Source organism: Notolepis coatsorum (genome assembly GCF_963971535.1).
Source record: "Notolepis coatsorum genome assembly, chromosome: 2".
Taxonomy (NCBI): Eukaryota; Metazoa; Chordata; class Actinopteri; order Aulopiformes; family Paralepididae; genus Notolepis; species Notolepis coatsorum.
In genome coordinates, this window is record NC_140166.1 from 232,665,963 (window position 1) to 232,691,616 (window position 25,654).

Here is a 25,654-nt window from a genome sequence, read left to right on the forward strand (position 1 = left end):
GGGGGGGTGTCTTGTCGTGACATGCTTTATCAGGGGGGGGGTGTCTTGTCGTGACATGCTTTATCAGGGGGGGGGGTGTCTTGTCGTGACATGCTTTATCAGGGGGGGGGTGTCTTGTCGTGACATGCTTTATCAGGGGGGGGGGTGTCTTGTCGTGACGTGCTTTATCAGGGGGGGGGGGTGTCTTGTCGTGACATGCTTTATCAGGGGGGGGGGTGTCTTGTCGTGACGTGCTTTATCAGGGGGTGTGTCTTGTCGTGACGTGCTTTATATGGGGGGGGTGTCTTGTCGTGACGTGCTTTATCAGGGGGGGGTGTCTTGTCGTGACATGCTTTATCAGGGGGGGTGTCTTGTCGTGACATGCTTTATCAGGGGGGGGTGTCTTGTCGTGACGTGCTTTATCAGGGGGGGGGTGTCTTGTCGTGACATGCTTTATCAGGGGGGGGTGTCTTGTCGTGACGTGCTTTATCAGGGGGGGGGGGTGTCTTGTCGTGACATGCTTTATCAGGGGGGGGGTGTCTTGTCGTGACATGCTTTATCAGGGGGGGGTGTCTTGTCGTGACATCAGGGGGGGGTGTCTTGTCGTGACGTGCTTTATCAGGGGGGGGTGTCTTGTCGTGACATGCTTTATCAGGGGGGGGGGTGTCTTGTCGTGACATGCTTTATCAGGGGGGGGGTGTCTTGTCGTGACGTGCTTTATCAGGGGGGGGGGTGTCTTGTCGTGACGTGCTTTATCAGGGGGGGGGTGTCTTGTCGTGACATGCTTTATCAGGGGGGGGGTGTCTTGTCGTGACGTGCTTTATCAGGGGGGGGGGTGTCTTGTCGTGACATGCTTTATCAGGGGGGGGTGTCTTGTCGTGACATGCTTTATCAGGGGGGGGGGGTGTCTTGTCGTGACATGCTTTATCAGGGGGGGGTGTCTTGTCGTGACGTGCTTTATCAGGGGGGGGGGTGTCTTGTCGTGACATGCTTTATCAGGGGGGGGGTGTCTTGTCGTGACATGCTTTATCAGGGGGGGGGGTGTCTTGTCATGACATGCTTTATCAGGGGGGGGTGTCTTGTCGTGACATGCTTTATCAGGGGGGGGGGGTGTCTTGTCGTGACATGCTTTATCAGGGGGGGGGTGTCTTGTCGTGATGTGCTTTATCAGGGGGGGGGGTGTCTTGTCGTGATGTGCTTTATCAGGGGGGGGGGTGTCTTGTCGTGACATGCTTTATCAGGGGGGGGTGTCTTGTCGTGACATGCTTTATCAGGGGGGGGTGTCTTGTCGTGACATGCTTTATCAGGGGGGGGGGGTGTCTTGTCGTGACATGCTTTATCAGGGGGGGGTGTCTTGTCGTGACATGCTTTATCAGGGGGGGGTGTCTTGTCGTGACATGCTTTATCAGGGGGGGGGGGTGTCTTGTCGTGACATGCTTTATCAGGGGGGGGGTGTCTTGTCGTGATGTGCTTTATCAGGGGGGGGGTGTCTTGTCGTGACATGCTTTATCAGGGGGTGTGTCTTGTCGTGACATGCTTTATCAGGGGGGGGTGTCTTGTCGTGACATGCTTTATCAGGGGGGGGGTGTCTTGTCGTGACGTGCTTTATCAGGGGGGGGTGTCTTGTCGTGACGTGCTTTATCAGGGGGGGTGTCTTGTCGTGACATGCTTTATCAGGGGGGGGGGTGTCTTGTCGTGACGTGCTTTATCAGGGGGGGGTGTCTTGTCGTGACGTGCTTTATCAGGGGGGGGTGTCTTGTCGTGACGTGCTTTATCAGGGGGGGGGGGGGTGTCTTGTCGTGACATCAGGGGGGGGTGTCTTGTCGTGATGTGCTTTATCAGGGGGGGGGTGTCTTGTCTTGTCGTGACATCAGGGGGGGGTGTCTTGTCGTGACATGCTTTATCAGGGGGGGGGTGTCTTGTCGTGACGTGCTTTATCAGGGGGGGGGGGTGTCTTGTCGTGACATGCTTTATCAGGGGGGGGGGGTGTCTTGTCGTGACATGCTTTATCAGGGGGGGGGTGTCTTGTCGTGACATGCTTTATCAGGGGGGGGGGGTGTCTTGTCGTGACATGCTTTATCAGGGGGGGGGGTGTCTTGTCGTGACATGCTTTATCAGGGGGGGGGGGTGTCTTGTCGTGACATGCTTTATCAGGGGGGGGGGGGTGTCTTGTCGTGACATGCTTTATCAGGGGGGGGGGGGTGTCTTGTCGTGACATGCTTTATCAGGTGTCTTGTCGTGACATGCTTTATCAGGGGGGGGGTGTCTTGTCATGACATGCTTTATCAGGGGGGGGTGTCTTGTCGTGACATGCTTTATCAGGGGGGGGGGTGTCTTGTCGTGACATGCTTTATCAGGGGGGGGTGTCTTGTCGTGACGTGCTTTATCAGGGGGGGGGGTGTCTTGTCGTGACGTGCTTTATCAGGGGGGGGTGTCTTGTCGTGACATGCTTTATCAGGGGGGGGGGGTGTCTTGTCGTGACATGCTTTATCAGGGGGGGGGTGTCTTGTCGTGACATGCTTTATCAGGGGGGGGTGTCTTGTCGTGACATGCTTTATCAGGGGGGGGTGTCTTGTCGTGACATGCTTTATCAGGGGGGGGTGTCTTGTCGTGACGTGCTTTATCAGGGGGGGGTGTCTTGTCGTGACATGCTTTATCAGGGGGGGGTGTCTTGTCGTGACATGCTTTATCAGGGGGGGGGTGTCTTGTCGTGACATGCTTTATCAGGGGGGGGGTGTCTTGTCGTGACATGCTTTATCAGGGGGGGGGGGTCTTGTCGTGACGTGCTTTATCAGGGGGGGGTGTCTTGTCTTGACGTGCTTTATCAGGGGGTGTGTCTTATCGTGACATGCTTTATCAGGGGGTGTGTCTTATCGTGACGTGCTTTATCAGGGGGTGTGTCTTGTCGTGACGTGCTTTATCAGGGGGTGTGTCTTGTCGTGACGTGCTTTATCAGGGGGTGTGTCTTGTCGTGACGTGCTTTATCAGGGGGTGTGTCTTGTCGTGACGTGCTTTATCAGGGGGTGTGTCTTGTCGTGACGTGCTTTATCAGGGGGGGTGTCTTGTCGTGACGTGCTTTATCAGGGGGGGTGTCTTGTCGTGACATGCTTTATCAGGGGGGGGGGGGGGGTGTCTTGTCGTGACATGCTTTATCAGGGGGGGTGTCTTGTCGTGACGTGCTTTATCAGGGGGGGTGTCTTATCGTGACGTGCTTTATCAGGGGGGGGGGTGTCTTGTCGTGACGTGCTTTATCAGGGGGGGTGTCTTATCGTGACGTGCTTTATCAGGGGGGGTGTCTTATCGTGACGTGCTTTATCAGGGGGGGGTGTCTTGTCGTGACGTGCTTTATCAGGGGGTGTGTCTTGTCGTGACGTGCTTTATCAGGGGGTGTGTCTTGTCGTGACGTGCTTTATCAGGGGGTGTGTCTTGGATGGGCATGTGGTGGGGATTGATGTGTGGGGTGTTTGGGGGTCTGGCTGTTCCGGGGGGGGGGGGGGGGTTCACATGCCTTCGAGCAACACTGTACTGTACTGTACCATTTTTTTCACAAAAAGTTTCAAGTTTGTTTAATAGTCATAGTAAAATACAGAATACTTTTCCATGAAATGCTTTTTTCCGTATAAGCTCCTGGGATTGTGCTAGATAAAAATAGATAAAAAGTATCAAATAGAAAAAGTCAAAAGTATGTAAACAAAAAGTGTTCAGTCAATATACATATAGTGTGATGCCTGCTTTGTCCCTCAGCTGTGTGTGATGCCTGCTTTGTCCCTCAGCTGTGTGTGATGCCTGCTTTGTCCCTCAGAGCTGTGTGTGACGCCTGCTTTGTCCCTCAGAGCTGTGTGTGATGCCTGCTTTGTCCCTCAGAGCTGTGTGTGATGCCTGCTTTGTCCCTCAGCTGTGTGTGATGCCTGCTTTGTCCCCCAGCTGTGTGTGATGCCTGCTTTGTCCCTTAGAGCTGTGTGTGATGCCTGCTTTGTCCCTCAGCTGTGTGTGACGCCTGCTTTGTCCCTCAGAGCTGTGTGTGACGCCTGCTTTGTCCCTCAGAGCTGTGTGTGACGCCTGCTTTGTCCCTCAGAGCTGTGTGTGACGCCTGCTTTGTCCCTCAGAGCTGTGTGTGACGCCTGCTTTGTCCCTCAGAGCTGTGTGTGATGCCTGCTTTGTCCCTCAGAGCTGTGTGACGCCTGCTTTGTCCCTCAGAGCTGTGTGTGATGCCTGCTTTGTCCCTCAGCTGTGTGTGATGCCTGCTTTGTCCCTCAGAGCTGTGTGTGATGCCTGCTTTGTCCCTCAGCTGTGTGTGATGCCTGCTTTGTCCCTCAGCTGTGTGTGACGCCTGCTTTGTCCCTCAGAGCTGTGTGTGACGCCTGCTTTGTCCCTCAGCTGTGTGTGACGCCTGCTTTGTCCCTCAGAGCTGTGTGTGATGCCTGCTTTGTCCCTCAGCTGTGTGTGACGCCTGCTTTGTCCCTCAGCTGTGTGTGATGCCTGCTTTGTCCCTCAGAGCTGTGTGTGATGCCTGCTTTGTCCCTCAGCTGTGTGTGATGCCTGCTTTGTCCCCCAGCTGTGTGTGACGCCTGCTTTGTCCCCCAGCTGTGTGTGACGCCTGCTTTGTCCCTCAGCTGTGTGTGATGCCTGCTTTGTCCCTCAGAGCTGTGTGTGATGCCTGCTTTGTCCCTCAGCTGTGTGTGACGCCTGCTTTGTCCCTCAGAGCTGTGTGTGACGCCTGCTTTGTCCCCCAGCTGTGTGTGATGCCTGCTTTGTCCCTCAGAGCTGTGTGTGATGCCTGCTTTGTCCCTCAGAGCTGTGTGTGACGCCTGCTTTGTCCCTCAGAGCTGTGTGTGTCGCCTGCTTTGTCCCTCAGAGCTGTGTGTGACGCCTGCTTTGTCCCTCAGAGCTGTGTGTGATGCCTGCTTTGTCCCTCAGAGCTGTGTGTGATGCCTGCTTTGTCCCCCAGCTGTGTGTGATGCCTGCTTTGTCCCTCAGAGCTGTGTGTGACGCCTGCTTTGTCCCTCAGAGCTGTGTGTGACGCCTGCTTTGTCCCTCAGAGCTGTGTGTGACGCCTGCTTTGTCCCTCAGCTGTGTGTGACGCCTGCTTTGTCCCTCAGAGCTGTGTGTGATGCCTGCTTTGTCCCTCAGAGCTGTGTGTGATGCCTGCTTTGTCCCTCAGAGCTGTGTGTGATGCCTGCTTTGTCCCTCAGCTGTGTGTGTCGCCTGCTTTGTCCCTCAGCTGTGTGTGACGCCTGCTTTGTCCCTCAGAGCTGTGTGTGATGCCTGCTTTGTCCCCCAGCTGTGTGTGATGCCTGCTTTGTCCCTCAGCTGTGTGTGTCGCCTGCTTTGTCCCTCAGCTGTGTGTGACGCCTGCTTTGTCCCTCAGAGCTGTGTGTGACGCCTGCTTTGTCCCTCAGAGCTGTGTGTGATGCCTGCTTTGTCCCTTAGAGCTGTGTGTGATGCCTGCTTTGTCCCTCAGCTGTGTGTGATGCCTGCTTTGTCCCTCAGAGCTGTGTGTGATGCCTGCTTTGTCCCCCAGCTGTGTGTGATGCCTGCTTTGTCCCTTAGAGCTGTGTGTGATGCCTGCTTTGTCCCTCAGCTGTGTGTGATGCCTGCTTTGTCCCTCAGCTGTGTGTGACGCCTGCTTTGTCCCTCAGAGCTGTGTGTGACGCCTGCTTTGTCCCTCAGAGCTGTGTGTGATGCCTGCTTTGTCCCTCAGAGCTGTGTGTGATGCCTGCTTTGTCCCTCAGAGCTGTGTGTGATGCCTGCTTTGTCCCTCAGCTGTGTGTGACGCCTGCTTTGTCCCCCAGCTGTGTGTGATGCCTGCTTTGTCCCTCAGAGCTGTGTGTGATGCCTGCTTTGTCCCTCAGAGCTGTGTGTGATGCCTGCTTTGTCCCTCAGAGCTGTGTGTGATGCCTGCTTTGTCCCTCAGAGCTGTGTGTGACGCCTGCTTTGTCCCTCAGAGCTGTGTGTGACGCCTGCTTTGTCCCTCAGAGCTGTGTGTGACGCCTGCTTTGTCCCTCAGAGCTGTGTGTGATGCCTGCTTTGTCCCCCAGCTGTGTGTGATGCCTGCTTTGTCCCTCAGAGCTGTGTGTGACGCCTGCTTTGTCCCTCAGAGCTGTGTGTGATGCCTGCTTTGTCCCCCAGCTGTGTGTGACGCCTGCTTTGTCCCTCAGAGCTGTGTGTGATGCCTGCTTTGTCCCCCAGCTGTGTGTGACGCCTGCTTTGTCCCTCAGAGCTGTGTGTGACGCCTGCTTTGTCCCTCAGAGCTGTGTGTGATGCCTGCTTTGTCCCTCAGAGCTGTGTGTGACGCCTGCTTTGTCCCCCAGCTGTGTGTGATGCCTGCTTTGTCCCTCAGAGCATCGACAGACACAGGAGACACTGGAGCAGTCAGACTCTGGACGACAACGTTGTGATGGTGAGGAGAGAGGGAGGGAGGGAGGGAGTGAGTGAGTGAGTGAGTGAGTGAGTGAGTGAGTGAGTGAGTGAGGGAGGGAGGGAGGGAGGGAGGGAGGGAGGGAGGGAGGGAGGGAGGGAGTCTACACCAGTGTTTCCCACAGGATTTTGTGAGATTGTGGTGGGTGAACCTCGGACCCTCTAGGGGGGTCTGGGGGGCATGCTCTCCCGTATTTTTTGTTACATTTGAACCCTTTCACTGCCACACGACAGAAGGTTAACCCTTTACTATCACACAACCGACGGTCGCCGGTTTTAGTTTACTTTATTAGTTGAATCAGGTGTGCTGGTGGTGGAATTTAACAAATACATGGACCGGCTGGGGTGTCTCGAGGAGAGGATTGGGAACCACTGGACTAGAGCAGACATTTGAGCCATCAAAGAAATGAACTGGTTTATTTTTTAGAAAATAAAAAATATATATACTGGATTACTATTACGACTACTACCACTGCCAATACTACTGATACATCCCTATTGGCAAAATGTATATATAAAAAAGGGTTTTTATTTTTTATAAATATTCACCCATGATCAAATTGTTCTGAATCAAATCAAATAGTTTTTTTCTCTTCTCTTTTAGTAAAATCTGACGAGTTGCTGTCTCGCACGCTCCAACTGCTTTCCCTCATGTCTTCGCGTGTGACGCTCTAGCTCAGGGGTTCCCAAAGTCGGATCAGATGTTCTCCAAAAAGATTATTCCAATTCCTGATTGCCATTCCAAATATCGTTCGCGTTTATTGATCCAAAGCTGGGTACTGGAAATATGTATTCCACGCTGTTTTGGGGCTCTGCAAAGAATCCGATCCTCTCGGGTGACTTGCCTGAGAAGTAAAATGAGGAAGCTGGATTTCCCCCCCCCCCCCCATGTGTTTCATGCAATCCATTCCAAAGGGGTGCAGTACAACAGGGAGAGACGATAGGGGGCGGTATTTTCCCAATGGAGCTCAGAGAGAGTTTGCAGCACTAACGTGAGACTAGATTGATGAAATCGAATCAAATCGCTAATAAAAAAAACTCACATGGGGAGAAATAAAGAGTCACAAAAACATCCCCTTCTACTATGTGGAATCAAAACAGAGTCACAAGTCCAACTGAAGTTCTCTCCCCCCCCCCTCCCACAGCACCATGTTATTATTATTATTATTATTATTATTATTCTAGGTTATTATTGTCCTGGCATACTGGGGGGCCGACACACACACACAAGAAACGCACGTCAATAATTAAAATGTGCCCATCATGTACTCAGAAATGTGTGTCTGAAGAAGTCTGTCAATAAAATTACATACATTTTTCTTGATATATGAACTGGTATGTACACGTTGACAATTAATACAATTGTATGTACAGTATATATATATATATATATATAAAAAAATATGGGTTATGTGTCAAAAACATTTGTTGCGTTACTACACATTTGTGTTGATGCGCTATCAATGTGCTAACTTTGACAATTGTTTTATAAAAGGTGTATTTAATTATATGTAGTGTTCGTTCTATGTGATGTGTGAAAGCTAACGTGTGTGTGTGTGTGTGTGTGTGTGTGTGTGTGTGTGTGTGTGTGTGTGTGTGTGTGTGTGTGTGTGTGTGTGTGTGTGTGTGTGTGTGTGTGTGTGTGTGTGTGTGTGTGTGTGTGTGTGTGTGTGTGTGTGTGTGTGTGTGTGTGTGTGTGTGTGTGTGTGTGTGTCTCTCAGCCCCAGCTGACAGACGAGGAGGGCTGGCAGAGGTTCTGTTTAGGAGAGAATGTTTACTCAGGTCTCTGCAGGTCTGACCCAGATCCTGATCCAGCGCTGGACTACAGCAAGGTAACTCGTCTGACCTCTGACCCCTACTGGTCCACTTAGATTCATAACTAGACCAGAGACACTTAGATTCATAACTAGACCAGAGAGACACTTAGATTCATAACTAGACCAGAGAGACTTAGATTCATAACTAGACCAGAGAGACACTTAGATTCATAACTAGACCAGAGAGACACTTAGATTCATAACTAGACCAGAGAGACACTTAGATTCATAACTAGACCAGAGACACTTAGATTCATAACTAGACCAGAGAGACTTAGATTCATAACTAGACCAGAGAGAGACTTAGATTCATAACTAGACCAGAGAGACACTTAGATTCATAACTAGACCAGAGTCACTTAGATTCATAACTAGACCAGAGAGACACTTAGATTCATAACTAGACCAGAGAGACACTTAGATTCATAACTAGACCAGAGACACTTAGATTCATAACTAGACCAGAGAGACTTAGATTCATAACTAGACCAGAGAGACTTAGATTCATAACTAGACCAGAGAGACTTAGATTCATAACTAGACCAGAGAGACTTAGATTCATAACTAGACCAGAGAGAGACTTAGATTCATAACTAGACCAGAGAGTCATTTAGATTCATAACTAGACCAGAGAGTCACTTAGATTCATAACTAGACCAGAGAGACTTAGATTCATAACTAGACCAGAGAGACTTAGATTCATAACTAGACCAGAGAGACTTAGATTCATAACTAGACCAGAGAGAGACTTAGATTCATAACTAGACCAGAGAGACACTTAGATTCATAACTAGACCAGAGTCACTTAGATTCATAACTAGACCAGAGAGACACTTAGATTCATAACTAGACCAGAGAGACACTTAGATTCATATTAGATTCATAACTAGACCAGAGAGACACTTAGATTCATAACTAGACCAGATAGACTTAGATTCATAACTAGACCAGAGACACTTAGATTCATAACTAGACCAGAGAGACACTTAGATTCATAACTAGACCAGAGACACTTAGATTCATAACTAGACCAGAGAGACACTTAGATTCATAACTAGACCAGAGAGACACTTAGATTCATAACTAGACCAGAGAGACACTTAGATTCATAACTAGACCAGAGACACTTAGATTCATAACTAGACCAGAGACACTTAGATTCATAACTAGACCAGAGAGACTTAGATTAATAACTAGACCAGAGAGACTTAGATTCATAACTAGACCAGAGAGACACTTAGATTCATAACTAGACCAGAGACACTTAGATTCATAACTAGACCAGAGACACTTAGATTCATAACTAGACCAGAGAGACACTTAGATTCATAACTAGACCAGAGACACTTAGATTCATAACTAGACCAGAGAGACACTTAGATTCATAACTAGACCAGAGTCACTTAGATTTATAGATTCAATCAGCTCAGCTGGAACCGACATTTTTTTGTTTTTTCCTTGCGAACCGTGACATCATCACTGGGCGTGTCATATTCTAGGACTAGCTTGTCAAGAAGAGCGAAAACGAACAGCAGATTGAGATTGAGATTCCTTTATGAAGCCATGTGTGAAACCGGCACCACATTGGTAATTGTCTCAGCGTTACAGAGTATGCATTTTTCCAATACATTTTCTTTTCACATAACAACAACAGACACAGGACAAAGACAGTGCAGTGCAGGATTAATCATTTGAATAAATATATATATATATATATATATAAAGTGTGTAAAATCAGAGGAATCAACAACGGGAAGCGATTTGCGACTGATCTCAAAATGAGATTAGATTCCAATGTATTGTTATTATACAGCAACAAGTACAATACACCATCCAACCAGAGTGGATAGATAAATGCTCCAGAAATGTATATGCGTGGAGAAAGTCTTAATGAGCCTAAGCGCGCAAGCACACACACACAAACACACACACACACACACACACACACAGTATTCTGTACTTCTGTATGACAACTAGGCCTGCCGCGATAAGCAATAAATCGATTAATTGCCGCGATAATTAAAATTAATGCAATGATTTTGACGGGCGCGATTAATTGCTATTTGCGCGTTTGTTTTAATGAGGCGGAACCAGTGCCCCTTGTCAGTCACTGTCCGTGTTGGGAGGCGGGCCGCTGGCTTTACTACAGAGCAGAGAGCACACCACATAGCTTAACTACATTTCTCAATAGTGTTGCTCCTTTTAACCAAGTAGCGTTATTTGTAGTGTAACGTTAGCGTTTTAACGTTAGTAGCTAACGTTAAAACTAACTTAAAGTTAGTTGTTCACCAACAATCTCAACATTTGTTTTATCATTAGCTCATGTCGATCTACTAGTAGCATCAGCAAGCTAACGTTAGCTGGCCCCAGTCCACTAGCAGCATGTCGATCTACCAGCAGCATCAGCAAGCTAACGTTAGCTGGCTCCAGTCCACTAGCAGCATGTCGAAGTAGTAGTAGCATCAGCAAGCTAACGTTAGCTGGCCCCAGTCCACTAGCAGCATGTCGAAGTAGTAGTAGCATCAGCAAGCTAACGTTAGCTGGCCCCAGTCCACCAGCAGCATCAGCAAGCTAGGATAATAACAACAATACTTCCGGTCCGGTCGGTGGGCTTCAAAATAAAAGTCTAAACACCGGAAAAGACGGAGCGGTGGGCTTCAAAATAAAAGTTTTGGGAAATAAATTTCTCAAAAAAAAATCTCTAACCGGTCGCAATAATATCGCTTATCGCGATATTTTCGGGGGCAATTAATCGCCCAGCAAAATTTGTTATCGTGGCAGGCCTAATGACAACTATTAAAGAAACTTGAACTTGAACTGGATACGTGGGAAATTAATCGTTCCAGCAAAGTAGGCTTCTTTTTTTTTGGTACAGGTCACAGAATTATAGTACAGTGGAGAAGTAAAAATAAATATAGAATAAAAAGGCAGTGTAAACAATATAATTAACTCTGGACATGTGCCTATGGGCAACAAGGTGCGAGATGAGGGTACGTATGCCCTCTGTTATATTTGCCCTACAATAAATAGTTACAATATATAATACATCTAATCTAATATATAATATAAAAAACGAAATGCTAACCGCTAAATATATGCAATATATATAATCTAAATCTAATCTAATATATCATCTAAAAATGCTAAATGCTACAATACTACTAGTCCTGTGATCACACCCTGGCTGCCTAGCGAGACACCCATCTGTATGAACGATGACATGATGAGATGTGCAGCTGGTGAATGTTATTGATGGGTTATTGATCCGTCATTGATCCGTCTGTTTGTCCAGGTGGGCTTCCCTCCCTTCCTCAGTATCGTCAGCAGACTCAACCAGGTAAAGACCAGTCACACCGTCCAACTGTTATTACACTGCAGCTCGTTCCAATAGTAACTACAATGGCAGCTCGTTGGCACATATGTCCGCATGCTAATAGTTGGTCATGAATATTCCCCCCCATTTCTGCTTTGCACTATATAGTATTGTATATTAGTACATTGCATAGTATATAGTATATTGTATGGTAACTCAGTTACTTCTAGTCTGCATCGAACATTGTACATATGTACATACTGAACACTGGGACCTCTATTTTTACTTCTTTTTACATGCTACTTTTTATTTCATACTTATCTTGAAACCAATGGACGAAGGACGTGGGGCATCTTATGTCGTCTCCTGTGGCCTGTTCAGGAAGTGTGTGACTCAGTGCTTTCATGCAGTTTGTGGTTTTCATTGAGATTGATGTGCCGTTAGCACACAGGTTGTTTCCGATAGAGAACGCTAGCTGGGTATAGAGTCCACATTAAATTCAAAACCAAAACTCAAGACTGCCCAACCAGAAGTCTGAAAATCATGTTATGATTTCTCAAAATGCAACCGAGTAACACTAGCTGGTTATGATGTACAATCGACACCGATTTGAACCCTTTCACTGCCACACGACAGAAGGTTAACCCTTTACTATCACACAACCGACGACGACCGGCTGTCGTGTGGCAGTGAAAGGCTTAACCTTCTGTGTATTGTCGCAGTGAAAGGGTTAACCGTTTGGTAGTGCGGCGGTGAAAGGGTTAACACTGAGTGCCGTGGGTTAATTCACATTTAGTCCCTTGAATGCCACCATCGGCGTCAATGTTAACGTTAATATCGCCTAATCTATGTTTTAAATTATGGCTATTATAATTATGTGTCTAATCTGCCCGTCGCTTATCAAAGAATAATTTTCCAGTCAGTGTTGTCAAGGCAGATTGGTTTTTTATCGCTTCATTTCCGTTTGATAGCATTTTGAAAAGCACCCGTTTTCAGGTGAAAAACAACCTATTCTATGATAATCGCCTTTTACTGGAATATTCCAGAACGTTGATATTTGTCGGCCTATTTATGAATCGTTTTCAAATAAACGCTAGATGATCAATAGTATATGTGCACGCACGCACGTTCGAGCCGCACGCTGATAATAGTTGCTTTCATTTCCTCATGGATTTTACAGTGAAACAGCTAGAGCACATATCACAAAATCTGTGAAAAATGATTTCTTAAAATGCAACTGAGTGACTAAACACTAGCTGTTAGGACACACAATTATATGTATAAAAATAGTGAACATTATGAGGCCAACTTTGGGTGCCGTCTGCCTTTTTTAATTTCCTGTATTTCTTTTTTGTAATTATTATTATTATCTCTTTTTATTTATTTTTTATTTACAACACCTTGAAGTAGTCTCGGTAGCAGCATTTGAAGCCATTGTCGTTGCCCTCTTGTGGTAAAAAGGTGTACCACAACTACACAAAGAACTACTTGAAAATAATTCCCCAAAAATACTTGTACCTGGATGTGAAACATTCCCACACGCTCGTCTTCGTGCCTCTGGAACTTTCTGCGCCAAAGCACAGGCAGGTCGGACCCAGAGAGAGAGACACACACACACACACACACACACACACACACACACACACACACACACACACACACACACACACACACACACACACACACACACACACACACACACACACACACACACACACACACACAGATGCAACCAAATGTATACTGTGTCCTCGGAGACAGGCTCCGCCATAACTATGTTATTATATTAGAACTTAAAGATCCCAGAGGCGGTCAGGTGGCGTAACGGAGATTGCGTTCGTCACCAACACCGGAGACGCTGGATTCACCTGTTCAATTGGCTGTATTAGAGGGTGGGAGAAGCTGGCGGGGTGGGTCCGGGTCGTTGTAAACAGCGACTCCTACAGTTCGGTCGGGGCGCCTGCTAAGCGCGGATAGGATCTAAGTGGGATAGTGTGATCCTCCCACACGTTACACCCTCTCAGTGAGAGTCCGCGCTGACAGGTGAAAAGAAGCGGTTGATTGGCTAGACGTGTGTCGGAGGAAGCACGTGATAGCCTCCACTCTCCCAGACCGATGGTAGGGGGTAGGTGCGCAGCGACCAGGAAGGGGAGTGGGAATTGGCATAACGACTAACATTGGGATGGGAGAAAATCGGAGGAAAAAGGAGGGGGGAAAAGATCAATAAAAAAATTACTTAAAGATCCCCTCCACACATATTTAACACTTGTGATCTTTCCCCCAAAAATATTCAATAAACTGCTCAACCCGCCCCCCCCCCCCCATCATGTCTTCTTCCAAGCCCGTTAACTTTCTCTTTTTCCACCTAAACGATTCAACAAAACATTGTTTCACCCAAACACAACACTTCTTAGCTACACAATAACTGTTTTCAGGCATAGCTCACTAGATGTATCTCTGTCTCTCTGTCTCTCTGTCTGTCTCTCTCTCTCTCTCTCTCTGTCTCTCTCTCTCTGTCTCTCTCTCTCTCTCTCCAGGCTACAGTCTCGGCAGTGTTAGAGTTTCTAATCAGCTGGTTTGAAGAGAAGGACTTTGTTCCTCAGTTGGTGAGTTCAGGCTGAATGACTGACTAATGATTCTGATATGTGGCTGCCTCTTCGTGTTCATAAACTTAGTGGCCTGAGGAGGATCATCTCTAAACAGCTTGTTAGAATTAGTTATATCTCTGTAACAGGTAGCCAGACAGTGTGGTTTAGTTATATCTCTGTAACAGGTAGACAGACAGTGTGGTTTAGTTATATCTCTAACAGGTAGTCAGACAGTGTGGTTTAGTTCTATATCTGTAACAGGTAGTCAGACAGTGTGGTTTAGTTCTATCTCTGTAACAGGTAGCCAGACAGTGTGGTTTAGTTATATCTCTGTTGTAACAGGTAGTCAGACAGTGTGATTTAGTTATATCTCTGTAACAGGTAGCCAGACAGTGTGGTTTAGTTATATCTCTAACAGGTAGTCAGACAGTGTGGTTTAGTTCTATATCTGTAACAGGTAGTCAGACAGTGTGGTTTAGTTATATCTCTCTAACAGGTAGTCAGACAGTGTGGTTTAGTTATATCTGTAACAGGTAGCCAGACAGTGTGGTTTAGTTATATCTCTGCTGTAACAGGTAGACAGACAGTGTGGTTTAGTTATATCTCTGTAACAGGTAGTCAGACAGTGTGGTTTAGTTATATCTCTGTAACAGGTAGCCAGACAGTGTGATTTAGTTATATCTCTGTAACAGGTAGCCAGACAGTGTGGTTTAGTTATATCTCTGTTGTAACAGGTAGCCAGACAGTGTGGTTTAGTTATATCTCTGTAACAGGTAGTCAGACAGTGTGGTTTAGTTATATCTCTGTAACAGGTAGCCAGACAGTGTGATTTAGTTATATCTCTGTAACAGGTAGTCAGACAGTGTGGTTTAGTTATATCTCTGTAACAGGTAGCCAGACAGTGTGGTTTAGTTATATCTCTGTTGTAACAGGTAGTCAGACAGTGTGGTTTAGTTATATCTCTGTAACAGGTAGTCAGACAGTGTGGTTTAGTTATATCTCTGTTGTAACAGGTAGCCAGACAGTGTGGTTTAGTTATATCTCTGTAACAGGTAGCCAGACAGTGTGGTTTAGTTATATCTCTGTAACAGGTAGTCAGACAGTGTGGTTTAGTTATATCTCTGTAACAGGTAGCCAGACAGTGTGGTTTAGTTATATCTCTGTAACAGGTAGCCAGACAGTGTGGTTTAGTTATATCTCTGTAACAGGTAGCCAGACAGTGTGGTTTAGTTATATCTCTGTAACAGGTAGTCAGACAGTGTGGTTTAGTTATATCTCTAACAGGTAGTCAGACAGTGTGGTTTAGTTATATCTCTGTAACAGGTAGTCAGACAGTGTGGTTTAGTTATATCTCTGTAACAGGTAGTCAGACAGTGTGGTTTAGTTATATCTCTGTAACAGGTAGTCAGACAGTGTGGTTTAGTTATATCTCTGTAACAGGTAGCCAGACAGTGTGGTTTAGTTATATCTCTGTAACAGGTAGTCAGACAGTGTGGTTTAGTTATATCTCTGTAACAGGTAGTCAGACAGTGTGGTTTAGTTATATCTCTGTAACAGGTAGCCAGACAGTGTGGTTTAGTTATATCTCTGTAACAGGTAGCCAGACAGTGTGGTTTAGTTATATCTCTGTAACAGGTAGCCAGACAGTGTGGTTTAGTTATATCTCTGTAACAGGTAGTCAGACAGTGTGGTTTAGTTATATCTCTGTAACAGGTAGTCAGACAGTGTGGTTTAGTTATATCTCTGTTGTAACAGGTAGTCAGACAGTGTGGTTTAGTTATATCTCTGTAACAGGTAGACAGACAGTGTGATTTAGTTATATCTCTGTAACAGGTAGTCAGACAGTGTGGTTTAGTTATATCTCTGTAACAGGTAGTCAGACAGTGTGGTTTAGTTATATCTCTGTAACAGGTAGTCAGACAGTGTGGTTTAGTTATATCTCTGTAACAGGTAGTCAGACAGTGTGGTTTAGTTATATCTCTGTAACAGGTAGTCAGACAGTGTGGTTTAGTTCTAGTAGGCTATAACCATGTTCTAAATGTTCTAAAACCATATTGAGCCAAACGTGTGTGTGTGTGTGTGTGTGTGTGTGTGTGTGTGTGTGTGTGTGTGTGTGTGTGTGTGTGTGTGTGTGTGTGTGTGTGTGTGTGTGTGTGTGTGTGTGTGTGTGTGTGTGTGTGTGTGTGTGTGTGTGTGTGTGTGTGTGTGTGTGTGTGTGTGTGTGTGTGTGTGTGTGTGTGTGTGTGTGTGTGTGTGTGTGTGTGTGTGTGTGTGTGTGTGTGTGTGTGTGTGTGTGTGTGTGTGTGTGTGTGTGTGTGTGTGTGTATACAGGGTCGCTGGCTCTTCTCTCTGCTCGCTTGTCTAGAGAAGCCTCTTCTCCCTGAAGCTCACGCTCTGATCAGACAGCTGGCCAGGAGGAGTGGCGTGCTGCGCTCCACGCTGGTAGGTACTGGTACTGCACCCCTCTCCTAGTGTGTGTGTGTGTGTCTGGGGTTAGTGTGTGTGTGTGGGGGGGGGTTAGTGTGTGTGTGTGGGGGGGTTAGTGTGTGTGGGGGCCTGGGGTTAGTGTGTGTGTGTGGGGGGGGGGGGGGGGGGGGGTTAGTGTGTGTGTGTGCCTGGGGTTAGTGTGTGTGTGCCTGGGGTTAGTGTGTGTGTGTGCGTGTGCGCGTGTGGGCCTGGGGTTAGTGTGTGTCTGCCTGGGGTTAGTGTGTGTGTGTGTTTGTGTGTGTTGGGCTTGCTGCGGTAGTCTGTGTTACTCTGCGTTCAGCCATCATCCACCAAGTACACTACTTGCCCCCATGTTATTATTATTATTATTTTTTATAGAAAATGTTACAGTTTGTGTTTAATGGGCATATTATGATATGATCTATCGATCGCAGGCACCTGAATCGAATAAAATCTAGGGATGCTCGATATTGGCTTTTTTACCGATATACCGATATTGTCCAACTCTTAATTTCCGATACCGATATCAACCGATACCGATATATGCAGGGTTTCCCCGCCCAAAAAACTGAATAATTTCAGGTAATTAACATTACATATCTCTTGTCGTGGAATTAACACAACATTATGCATACTTTTGACAATAAATAAAATCAGAATTAGTTCTTACTTGCTTGCCTGGGTAAATAAAGGTTAAATAAATGTAAAAAAGTTTATAATAATTTCCCATATCACATTTGAATGCCAATATCGGCCGATAATATCGGTAGGCCGATAATATCGGACATCCCCAATAAAATCGTATCGTATCGCCGCAGACTTCGTGATATTGGCAAATATCGTATCGTTGTCCAAAGAATCTATATCGTATCGTATCGTGATGAAACTGGTGATTCCCACCCCTAATTGAAACCCAGTGCCCGTGTTCATCAAATAGAAAATAAACTCAAATTTGTAAAATACTAAGTGTGTTATCAATACTTCAGTCAGACAACATAATAAACTGAAATGTCTGCATTGGACAGCAGAGCTATTGATCAGGTCTGTGCAGCAGACAGCAGTACAGAGTAGCTTAAGTTTCACGTCTAGATCAGCAACAGTATGTTTGCGTGATGCACTAAATAAGCCTGCAGCTACATTAGACTCGTCAGTGAACGGATAGAAAATTGATGGAAAGTATTACTGTCCGTTGGTTTATTTTTAAATTAGCACGTCGCCTCTGTCTGTCCAACAAATGGATACTAGTCATTGAAAATGTATAAAAAACAGACGGACAGACACGGTGGATCAATGTAGCCGCATAACATTTATAGAATAGAATAAAATAGATCTTTATTGTCATTGTTACAGTTGTTACAACGAAATTTAAAATGCAGCCCTAGGTGCCAGTAAAAATATAAAAACACAGTCCTAAATATAAAAACAGGAGTAAGGCATAAATAACATTAACATAAACAGAGAGATCAAAGTAAGCGCTCTACAGATATTGAGTGTCATTTTGTAAAATGTCCGGTGTCACCGGTAATACCGGTGTTGTCATGAGTTTATTAGTCATGGGAAATTCTACATCACCGCGGCAACCCTAGTGTGTGTGTGTGTGTGTGTGTGTGTGTGTGTGTGTGGGTGTTGGTGTTGGTAGTGACCTCACCTTGTGTTTATCTTCACAGCAGAGTCATGAGGATGAAAGACTGTCTGCTCTCAACCTACTGATCTGCCTGGTGGCCAGGTGAGACCCCTGAGAACCAATCAGAGACCAGCACTCACTGAGAACCAATCAGAGACCAGCACTCACTGAGAACCGATCACTGAGAACCAATCAGAGACCAGCACTCACTGAGAACCAATGGCAGAGACCCCGGTCCTCCGCGGGGGAGGAGCACACTGAGCGTGAGGGGAGCGTTCTTGGGGGTGAACACTAGGAAAGCTGCAGGCCCGGATGGGATAACAGGACGAATACTTAGGTCCTGTGCCAATCAGCTGGCTCCATTGTTCACCACTATTATTTAATCTATCCCTGGCCGAGTCCGTGGTCCCTGCCTGCTTCAAGGTGTCCACTATAATCCCTGTACCAAAAAACACCTCCCCAGCAGGCCTAAATGACTACAGACTGGTGGCACTCACCTCTGTGGCCATGCAATGCTTTGAGAGGCTGGTCAAGGATTACATCTGTGCCTCCCTCCCCAGTAACATGGACCCACTGCAGTTTGCATACAGGACAAACAGGTCCACTGACGACGCGGTCTCCCAGATACTGCACAGCACCCTCTCTCACCTAGACAGCCAGAAGGGGGGCTATGTGAGACTGTTGTTCATTGACTACAGCTCAGCGTTCAACACCATAGTCCCCACCAGACTGGTGGACAAGTTGATTGATCTGGGTCTGAGCTCCGCCCTGAGCGCCTGGATCCTGGACTTTCTGACCGACAGGCTCCAGGCGGTCAGGGCTGTGTCCTCAGCCCCCTGCTGTACTCACTCTACACACATGACTGTGTGGCCAGGTTCAGCTCCAACTCCATAGTGAAGTTTGCGGACGACACAGTGGTGGTCTCTAACAACGACGAGAAGGCCTACAGGAGGAGGTTGATGAACTGGCACGCTGGTGTCAGGATAACAGCCTGCTCCTGAACATTGGTAAAACCAAGGAGCTGATCGTAGATTTTAGGAGAATACAGCAGAATACAGGGTGAGCAGTTTTAAGTACCTGGGAGTCCACATCACAGAGGACCTGACATGGTCAACTCACATAGACACTGTGGTAAAAAAGGCGAAGCAGCGCCTCTATCACCTGAGACAGTTAAGGAAGTTCAGAGTATCAGGGAAGATACTCCACTCCTTCTATTCCGGGGCTGTAGAGAGCATTCTGACTGGGAACATCACTGCCTGGTTTGGAAACAGCACGGCACAAGACAAGAAGGCCCTACAGAGAGTGGTGCGCTCAGTCGAGCGTACCACGGGTATTGCACTACCACCCCTGCAGGACTTATACAATAGGAGGTGCAAATCCTGAGCCTGCAGAATAATGAAAGACCCTCACCACCCCAACAACAGCCTGTTCAAGCTGCTGCGGTCAGGCAGACGCCTCTGTATACACGCAACAAGAACAGAGAGACTAAGGCTCAGATTCTTCCTTCAGGCCATCAGAACAATGAACACTGATCTGTCCACACACAAGCACACATGAACACACACACACATACACACACACACAACACAACATTCTGCACTCGCACACACATAAACGCACCATAGGTCACTTTAAACACACAAGAAAAGGACACTTTAAAGGAAGGAAAAGGACACTTTAAGAAAATAACTTGTTGTGATTGTTGCATAGTATAGTCCAGGGGTGGCCAACCAGTCGGAGACTAAGAGCCACAAAAGTTACTGTGGTACCACAAAGAGCCACACCATATACCAGCGTTTCTCAACCTTTTTTTCAGTCACGGCACCCTTCATGTGTTTATAGGTCCCACCCTCTGGCCTCTGATGTTGCTAATGCCTTTTTTATTTGGGCCTCACAGGGTTAACCTCTTAAGCCCGAGCGGTCCGGTACTGGACCGCAAATGACATCAGGCCATAAATCCATCTCTACAGAATGTATGAATTAATGTTGCGTTTTCTTTTCAAATGTAGCCAAGAGTAAAGACCCTAACCCTGTCAAAACAGCAGTCAAAGTGTATATTTTTTGCATTACGTTTGTTTACCAATGATTGTAACTATTATTAGTGAAATATAAGATTATAGAAATGTCAGGACATTGAGTCAGAAACCGTCGCATATTGACGGGAGGAAGTGGAGCAGCCAAAAGTGAGTACTCTTTTGAAGGAAGAGACCCAGGGCTTTCGATGGACTTTCGAATTTTGAAAAACTACCCTACCCAGCTCACGCCAGCAATCATCTGATTTCTGGATACACTTTTTAATTTTTCGGGATTATCGCCCACAAACCTGAACGTTATTGCCATAATACAGAACACAGTTAGTTTCTCTACCTTTCTGTGAACGTCTAGCAAAAAACGGCGTTGCAATCTGATGAAACATTTTGGAGAAATTTACATTATTAAAAACTAACTGTACTTGTGAATCATGCCTGGTGATACTAAATCCAGATTGAATTCTGCCATTGGAAAGGGGAGATTTGGCCCGATCTATAGATGTGCGACTTGGCCATAATAAGGTAATTTATAGGCCTGCTATTCTATAATCATATTTAAAATTGCATGTGTCCGGATGGCAGAATTCAGTACTGTATCTACAAAACCTTCTGTTTAATCATCTTCCGTTTATTAATTTGCTTAGATTTTTCAGGTCTGGTACATTTTTGCATGGTGTTATTCAGTCAAAGATAAAAAAAAATATATATATATAATTGAATTGATATTCTCCTTTGGTTCATTACAATTTACTCAAGCCTAGTAACAGACACTATATTCTGACACTGGGAAAACATTCCCTGAGATCCATAGATGTCCCTAGAATCAGATACCAAGAACATGCAAATGAACCATTAAAAAAAGAAATCTGTAAATGGTTATTCTACGTTCTTATGGAATGAATGACAAAAAAAAGGTATTTCTTTTTCTTTTTTTTTATGGAGGGAGGAGCCACACATTGGCGGGCAAAGAGCCGCGGGTTGGCCACCCCTGGTATAGTTAGTAACAGCAAGTATAGCATAGAAGAAAAACTGCACATTGTATAGGAGTGTACATAGGATCCAGTGCCTTGAAGCGATTTATTAACATGTCTATTTACCATGTCTATTCTAGTTATCTTTTTATTATTATTACTATTACTATTTTATTGCACAATCGTAGCGGGCATGGCCAACCGCATTGCCCTGGGTATGTCTGTGATTGTAGTGGCCGCTTGTCGCTCCCCAATGAATAGACAAGCGTCCACGATGCACCCGCAAATTACTTATCCTACTCGGTCCCAAAGTTGTGATGTTGAATGAATTGAATGTCCAAAGTTGCCGCCGGTTCGGTTTACAGGGTTTATTGTTGTCCAAAGGTAAATGATAGTGAATGAAGGGTTTAAACATAACAGTTGTCAATTGCTCAGATCCAACAGTGAAACAGTGAAACGGGTAGAAAATTGTATCCTAATACACAGGTGCACAAAGACTGCAGTGATCACCTTGGCTATTTATAGGAGTGGGCTGTAATGGGTGGTGAGCCCTCTAGTGTCCAAACATAAATAAGACAGTCTAAACAGTGCAAAGTTCTAATATATAATATAATATATAGATAATAATAATACTAACAATAATAATAATAATAATCTATAACAAGAACACTCATTGGCCTTTACTGTGATGAATAAACTCTTGAATCTTGAATCTAGTTTCCCGGTGTCAGCGGGGCCTCCGGCTCGGTCCGTGTCCGTGGGTGGCCAGCCGGTGGGGCGCGAGTCCTGGCCGACACGGTATGTATTCTCGTGTGTCGATGGGAGTCGTCTTAACATGGATCGTTGTTGCTCTTTCCTCTGCAGGTACTTTGAGCAGAGCGACTTGGCAGATCAGGAGGACTGAGAGTTGAAGTGGATGCTGTCCTGAACCTTTTATCGACCAGAAAGAGGCCGACGTCCATTCTTTTAAAGGCTTCAACTGAACTGGCTCTGCTCACCGGGCAAAGAGGTCTCTCTGTTGTCCCACTTTCTGGAGAGAAAAAAAACAAACAAAAAGGCCTGAGCCCAAAGTCACAGCTGTACTGTTTGAGATTAACGTCTCTGGCCGTCTGTAACTGTGTCTGTAACCGTCTGTAAGAGTGTAACCGTCTGTAGGCTGTCTGTAACAGTCTGTAGGCTGTCTGTAACCGTCTGTAACAGTCTGTAGGCTGTCTGTAACCGTCTGTAACCGTCTACATAGGCCCGTGTTTCTCAACGACTCTGGGCCACAAAGAAAGGGTCACAGTAAGGTCAAAATGGGTCACTAATGTATTCTGGGGGAAATGATCGGTGGTTATTAGACAAATATAATACAACTCCACTACATGTTGCCGACTAAACCACGGGTGGAAAGGAACCAAGTCGTTTGACTCGAGTATTGTACTTTGGTATGATGTAACTGGTGTTAAAGAGACTATGTGTGTGTTTTTTTTTCTATTAAAGGGGACCTATTGTGAAAATGGTCTCTCCCTTTGTTATGCATTGTTTTTGCAGAAGATTGCTCCCTCTTGAAACGAGCCATTCAGAATTGCAGCCACAATCACTGTAGTTAATAATAATAACAAATATAAGGCGGCTGGGTGGCGCAGTGGGCAAGGTGCTCGCCACTAACGCAGGAGATGCTGGTATCGAGCCCAGCTCTCTGCGTTGCTACTGGCTTGGCCGGCTGTCATACTAACACAATTGGCAGTGTTAGAGGGTGGGGAAGCCGGTGGGTGGGAATTGGACGTTGTGGACAGCGACTCCTACAGGTCGGTTGGGTGACGCCTGTACAGCAGAGACAGGAAGTATCGGGGGCAGCGTGAGCCTCCCACGTGTTACTCCTCGCCACTGAGAGTCCGCGCTGTCTGGTGAAAAGATGCAACGGGCTGCCTCCTCGTGTACCGGAGGGGACACGTGATGCAAGGCTTCTATCCTCCCTACAGCCCACCAGTGGGAGGCATAGTCTAGCAACGTTCAAGACGGGAGGGAAGAATTGGAATTACGAAATTGGGATGGGAGAAAAAATAGAACAATAAGGAGAACAAGTGGATCATAATAATAATAATAAGGCGGCTGGGTGGCGCAGCGGACATTGCGCTCGTCACCAGTAAAAAACTTAAAACCAGATTCTCAAACATAAACATAAAAACGGACAACACGCTCATCACAGACAAGCTGGATGTAGCCAATTACCTTTTTTTTTGTATCCACTTTTTCTCCCATTTTCTATTTTTCTCCCATCCCAATTTCGTATCATCCAATTCAACCCTCCCCTGTCTCGAACGCTGTTTCTTGCCTCCCACAAGCCGGCTGCAATGTGGACTAAGTCATACATAGCACGAGTCCCCTCCGGTACTTGAGGTAACAGCAGTCACATCTTTTCACCTGCGCGGCGTGATCTTTCAGCGTCAGGGGTCTGCGCTTTGGAGGGGCGCCGCCCCCATCGCTTCCTGATTCTACTGCGCAGGCGCACCAACCGACCTGTAGGAGTCGCTGTCCACAACGCCCGATCCCCACCCATCAGTTTCCCACCCCCTAATACGGCCAATGTGTATTAGTACGGACAACCAGCTAAACTGAAAGCAATGTGGAGCGCTGGGCTCGAACAGGCGAACCCAGCGTCTCCAGTATTCGTGGTGAGCGCCTTGCCCACTGCACCACGTAGCCGCCTGGATGTAGCCAATTACTTAAAACATTTTCTTCACAAACATAGCCACAACACTGGTAAACAAACTACCCTCCCACTCAGGGCATTACGGGGTAGAACACATAGTAGCTTACTACAAAAACCTAGGGGTCCACAAAAGACGACTTCAAGCTGGAAATGGTAACAACAGATGAGGTACTCAATAAACTGAGCGCCCTCCAACCTAACAAGGCCACTGGCCATGTAACATCCCCTCTAAATTCCTCAGAGACTCAGCAGCCGCCATCACCCCAGTCATCACACACATAATAAACCTCTCCATACAACAGGGACACGTCCCCAAGGACTTCAAAATTGCGAGGGTGACCCCTCTGCACAAAAAGGGCAGCAAATTAGACCCAGGCAACTACCGCCCTGTTTCTATTCTCACCTCCATCTCAAAAGTCATGGAAAAAATTGTCTACGAACAGGTCGAAAAGTACCTGGCGGAAAAAAATCGAATCTACGAATTTTAATCTGGCTTCAGAACATCCCACTCCACTGACACATGCCTTCTCTATTTGAACGACCACATCAAACAAGAGGTGGACGAGGGCAAATACTGCGGCATGGTCATGCTGGACCTACAAAAGGCCTTCAACACTGTCAATCACTCCATTCTGATTGACAAGCTAAAAGCAATTGGTTTTGATAGTCTATCAGTGAGCTGGATGCAATCCTACCTTGAGGGGAGGGAACAGATGGTGGAGGTAAACGGTACCCTATCCCCCCCCTCACAGTGAGCTGTGGTGTTCCACAAGGAAGCATACTAGGACCGCAACTATTCCTAATTTATGCAAATGACATGTCATCAGCTTGTGACTGCAACTTGTTCCTGTTTGCGGACGACTCAGCCCTGCTGGTCTCTGACAAGAACAAGTTACAGGTTGAAAAAGCCCTCAGCTCGGAACTAGGCAAAATCTGCATATGGCTCGCTGATCCATTCTCTTCGGTTCAAATAACAAACTCAGCAAGACCGACGGCTTCTCGGTTACAGTGGGTGACAATATTGTCAGAAGGAAAGGAGAAATTACCTACCTGGGTTCCATCCTAGAGGCTAATCTTTCCTGTGACAAAATGGCATCCAATGTAATAAAAAAAGTCAACCAACGAACTCGATTCTTGTACCGGATCTCCTCTCTGGTAAACAAGAATACCCTGAAGACTCTGGCAGGAGCACTCATTCAAGGGTACTACGACTATGCTTGCACCTCATGGTACCAAAGCACCTCAAAGGCACTAAAAAACAAATTACAAACATCTCAAAACAAGCTAGTCAGACTACTGCTTGACCTGACTCCTAGAACCCACCTCACCCCTGCCCACTTTGACAACCTAGGATGGCTTAGAGTAGACGACAGAGTACAGCAACTTGCAATGGGCCTGGTCTACAAGATACACTATACGACCAAGGTACCCATGTACATGTCGAAATACTTCCCAAAGGTCAGTGAATACCACGATCACAACACCAGAGGGAGCTCCACAAATCATGTTAAACCCAGATTCGGCTCAAACAAGGGACTAAACACGTTTCGCAATTATGCCACATCAATGTGGAACGCCCTACCTAAAGCTGTAAAGGAATGTGAATCACTACCCACCTTCTAAACCACTCTCAAAGAACACCTACGGGAGACTGCAATTCGAAACTGTCCCCTACAAATGGCCTAACCCAGTTGTACAGTAAATGACCAAGTATGGCTTTGTCAGTATTCCAATGTACAGTGTACAGTGTCCCCCCCCCCCCACCTCCAATG

The 25,654-nt window shown here is 46.4% G+C and overlaps 1 protein-coding gene across 3 annotated transcripts in view; it reads left to right on the forward strand.

The window, feature by feature from the left end:
- gemin2 (gem (nuclear organelle) associated protein 2) overlaps positions 1 to 22,680 on the forward strand; it is a 30,550-nt gene extending 7,870 nt beyond the window's left edge. For 2 of the 3 annotated variants that reach the window (XM_084337685.1, XM_084337686.1), the window contains exons 5-11: positions 6,320 to 6,379; positions 8,118 to 8,228; positions 11,506 to 11,550; positions 14,064 to 14,132; positions 16,446 to 16,556; positions 18,230 to 18,288; positions 22,052 to 22,680. In XM_084337685.1, coding sequence (XP_084193811.1) covers positions 6,320 to 6,379; positions 8,118 to 8,228; positions 11,506 to 11,550; positions 14,064 to 14,132; positions 16,446 to 16,556; positions 18,230 to 18,288; positions 22,052 to 22,091 — 495 coding nt within the window. In that variant the 3' untranslated portion in view covers positions 22,092 to 22,680. The remainder of the gene's footprint in view (positions 1 to 6,319; positions 6,380 to 8,117; positions 8,229 to 11,505; positions 11,551 to 14,063; positions 14,133 to 16,445; positions 16,557 to 18,229; positions 18,289 to 22,051) is intronic. The other variant, XM_084337687.1, reaches the window with a different exon arrangement.
- Positions 22,681 to 25,654: the final 2,974 nt, after the last annotated feature.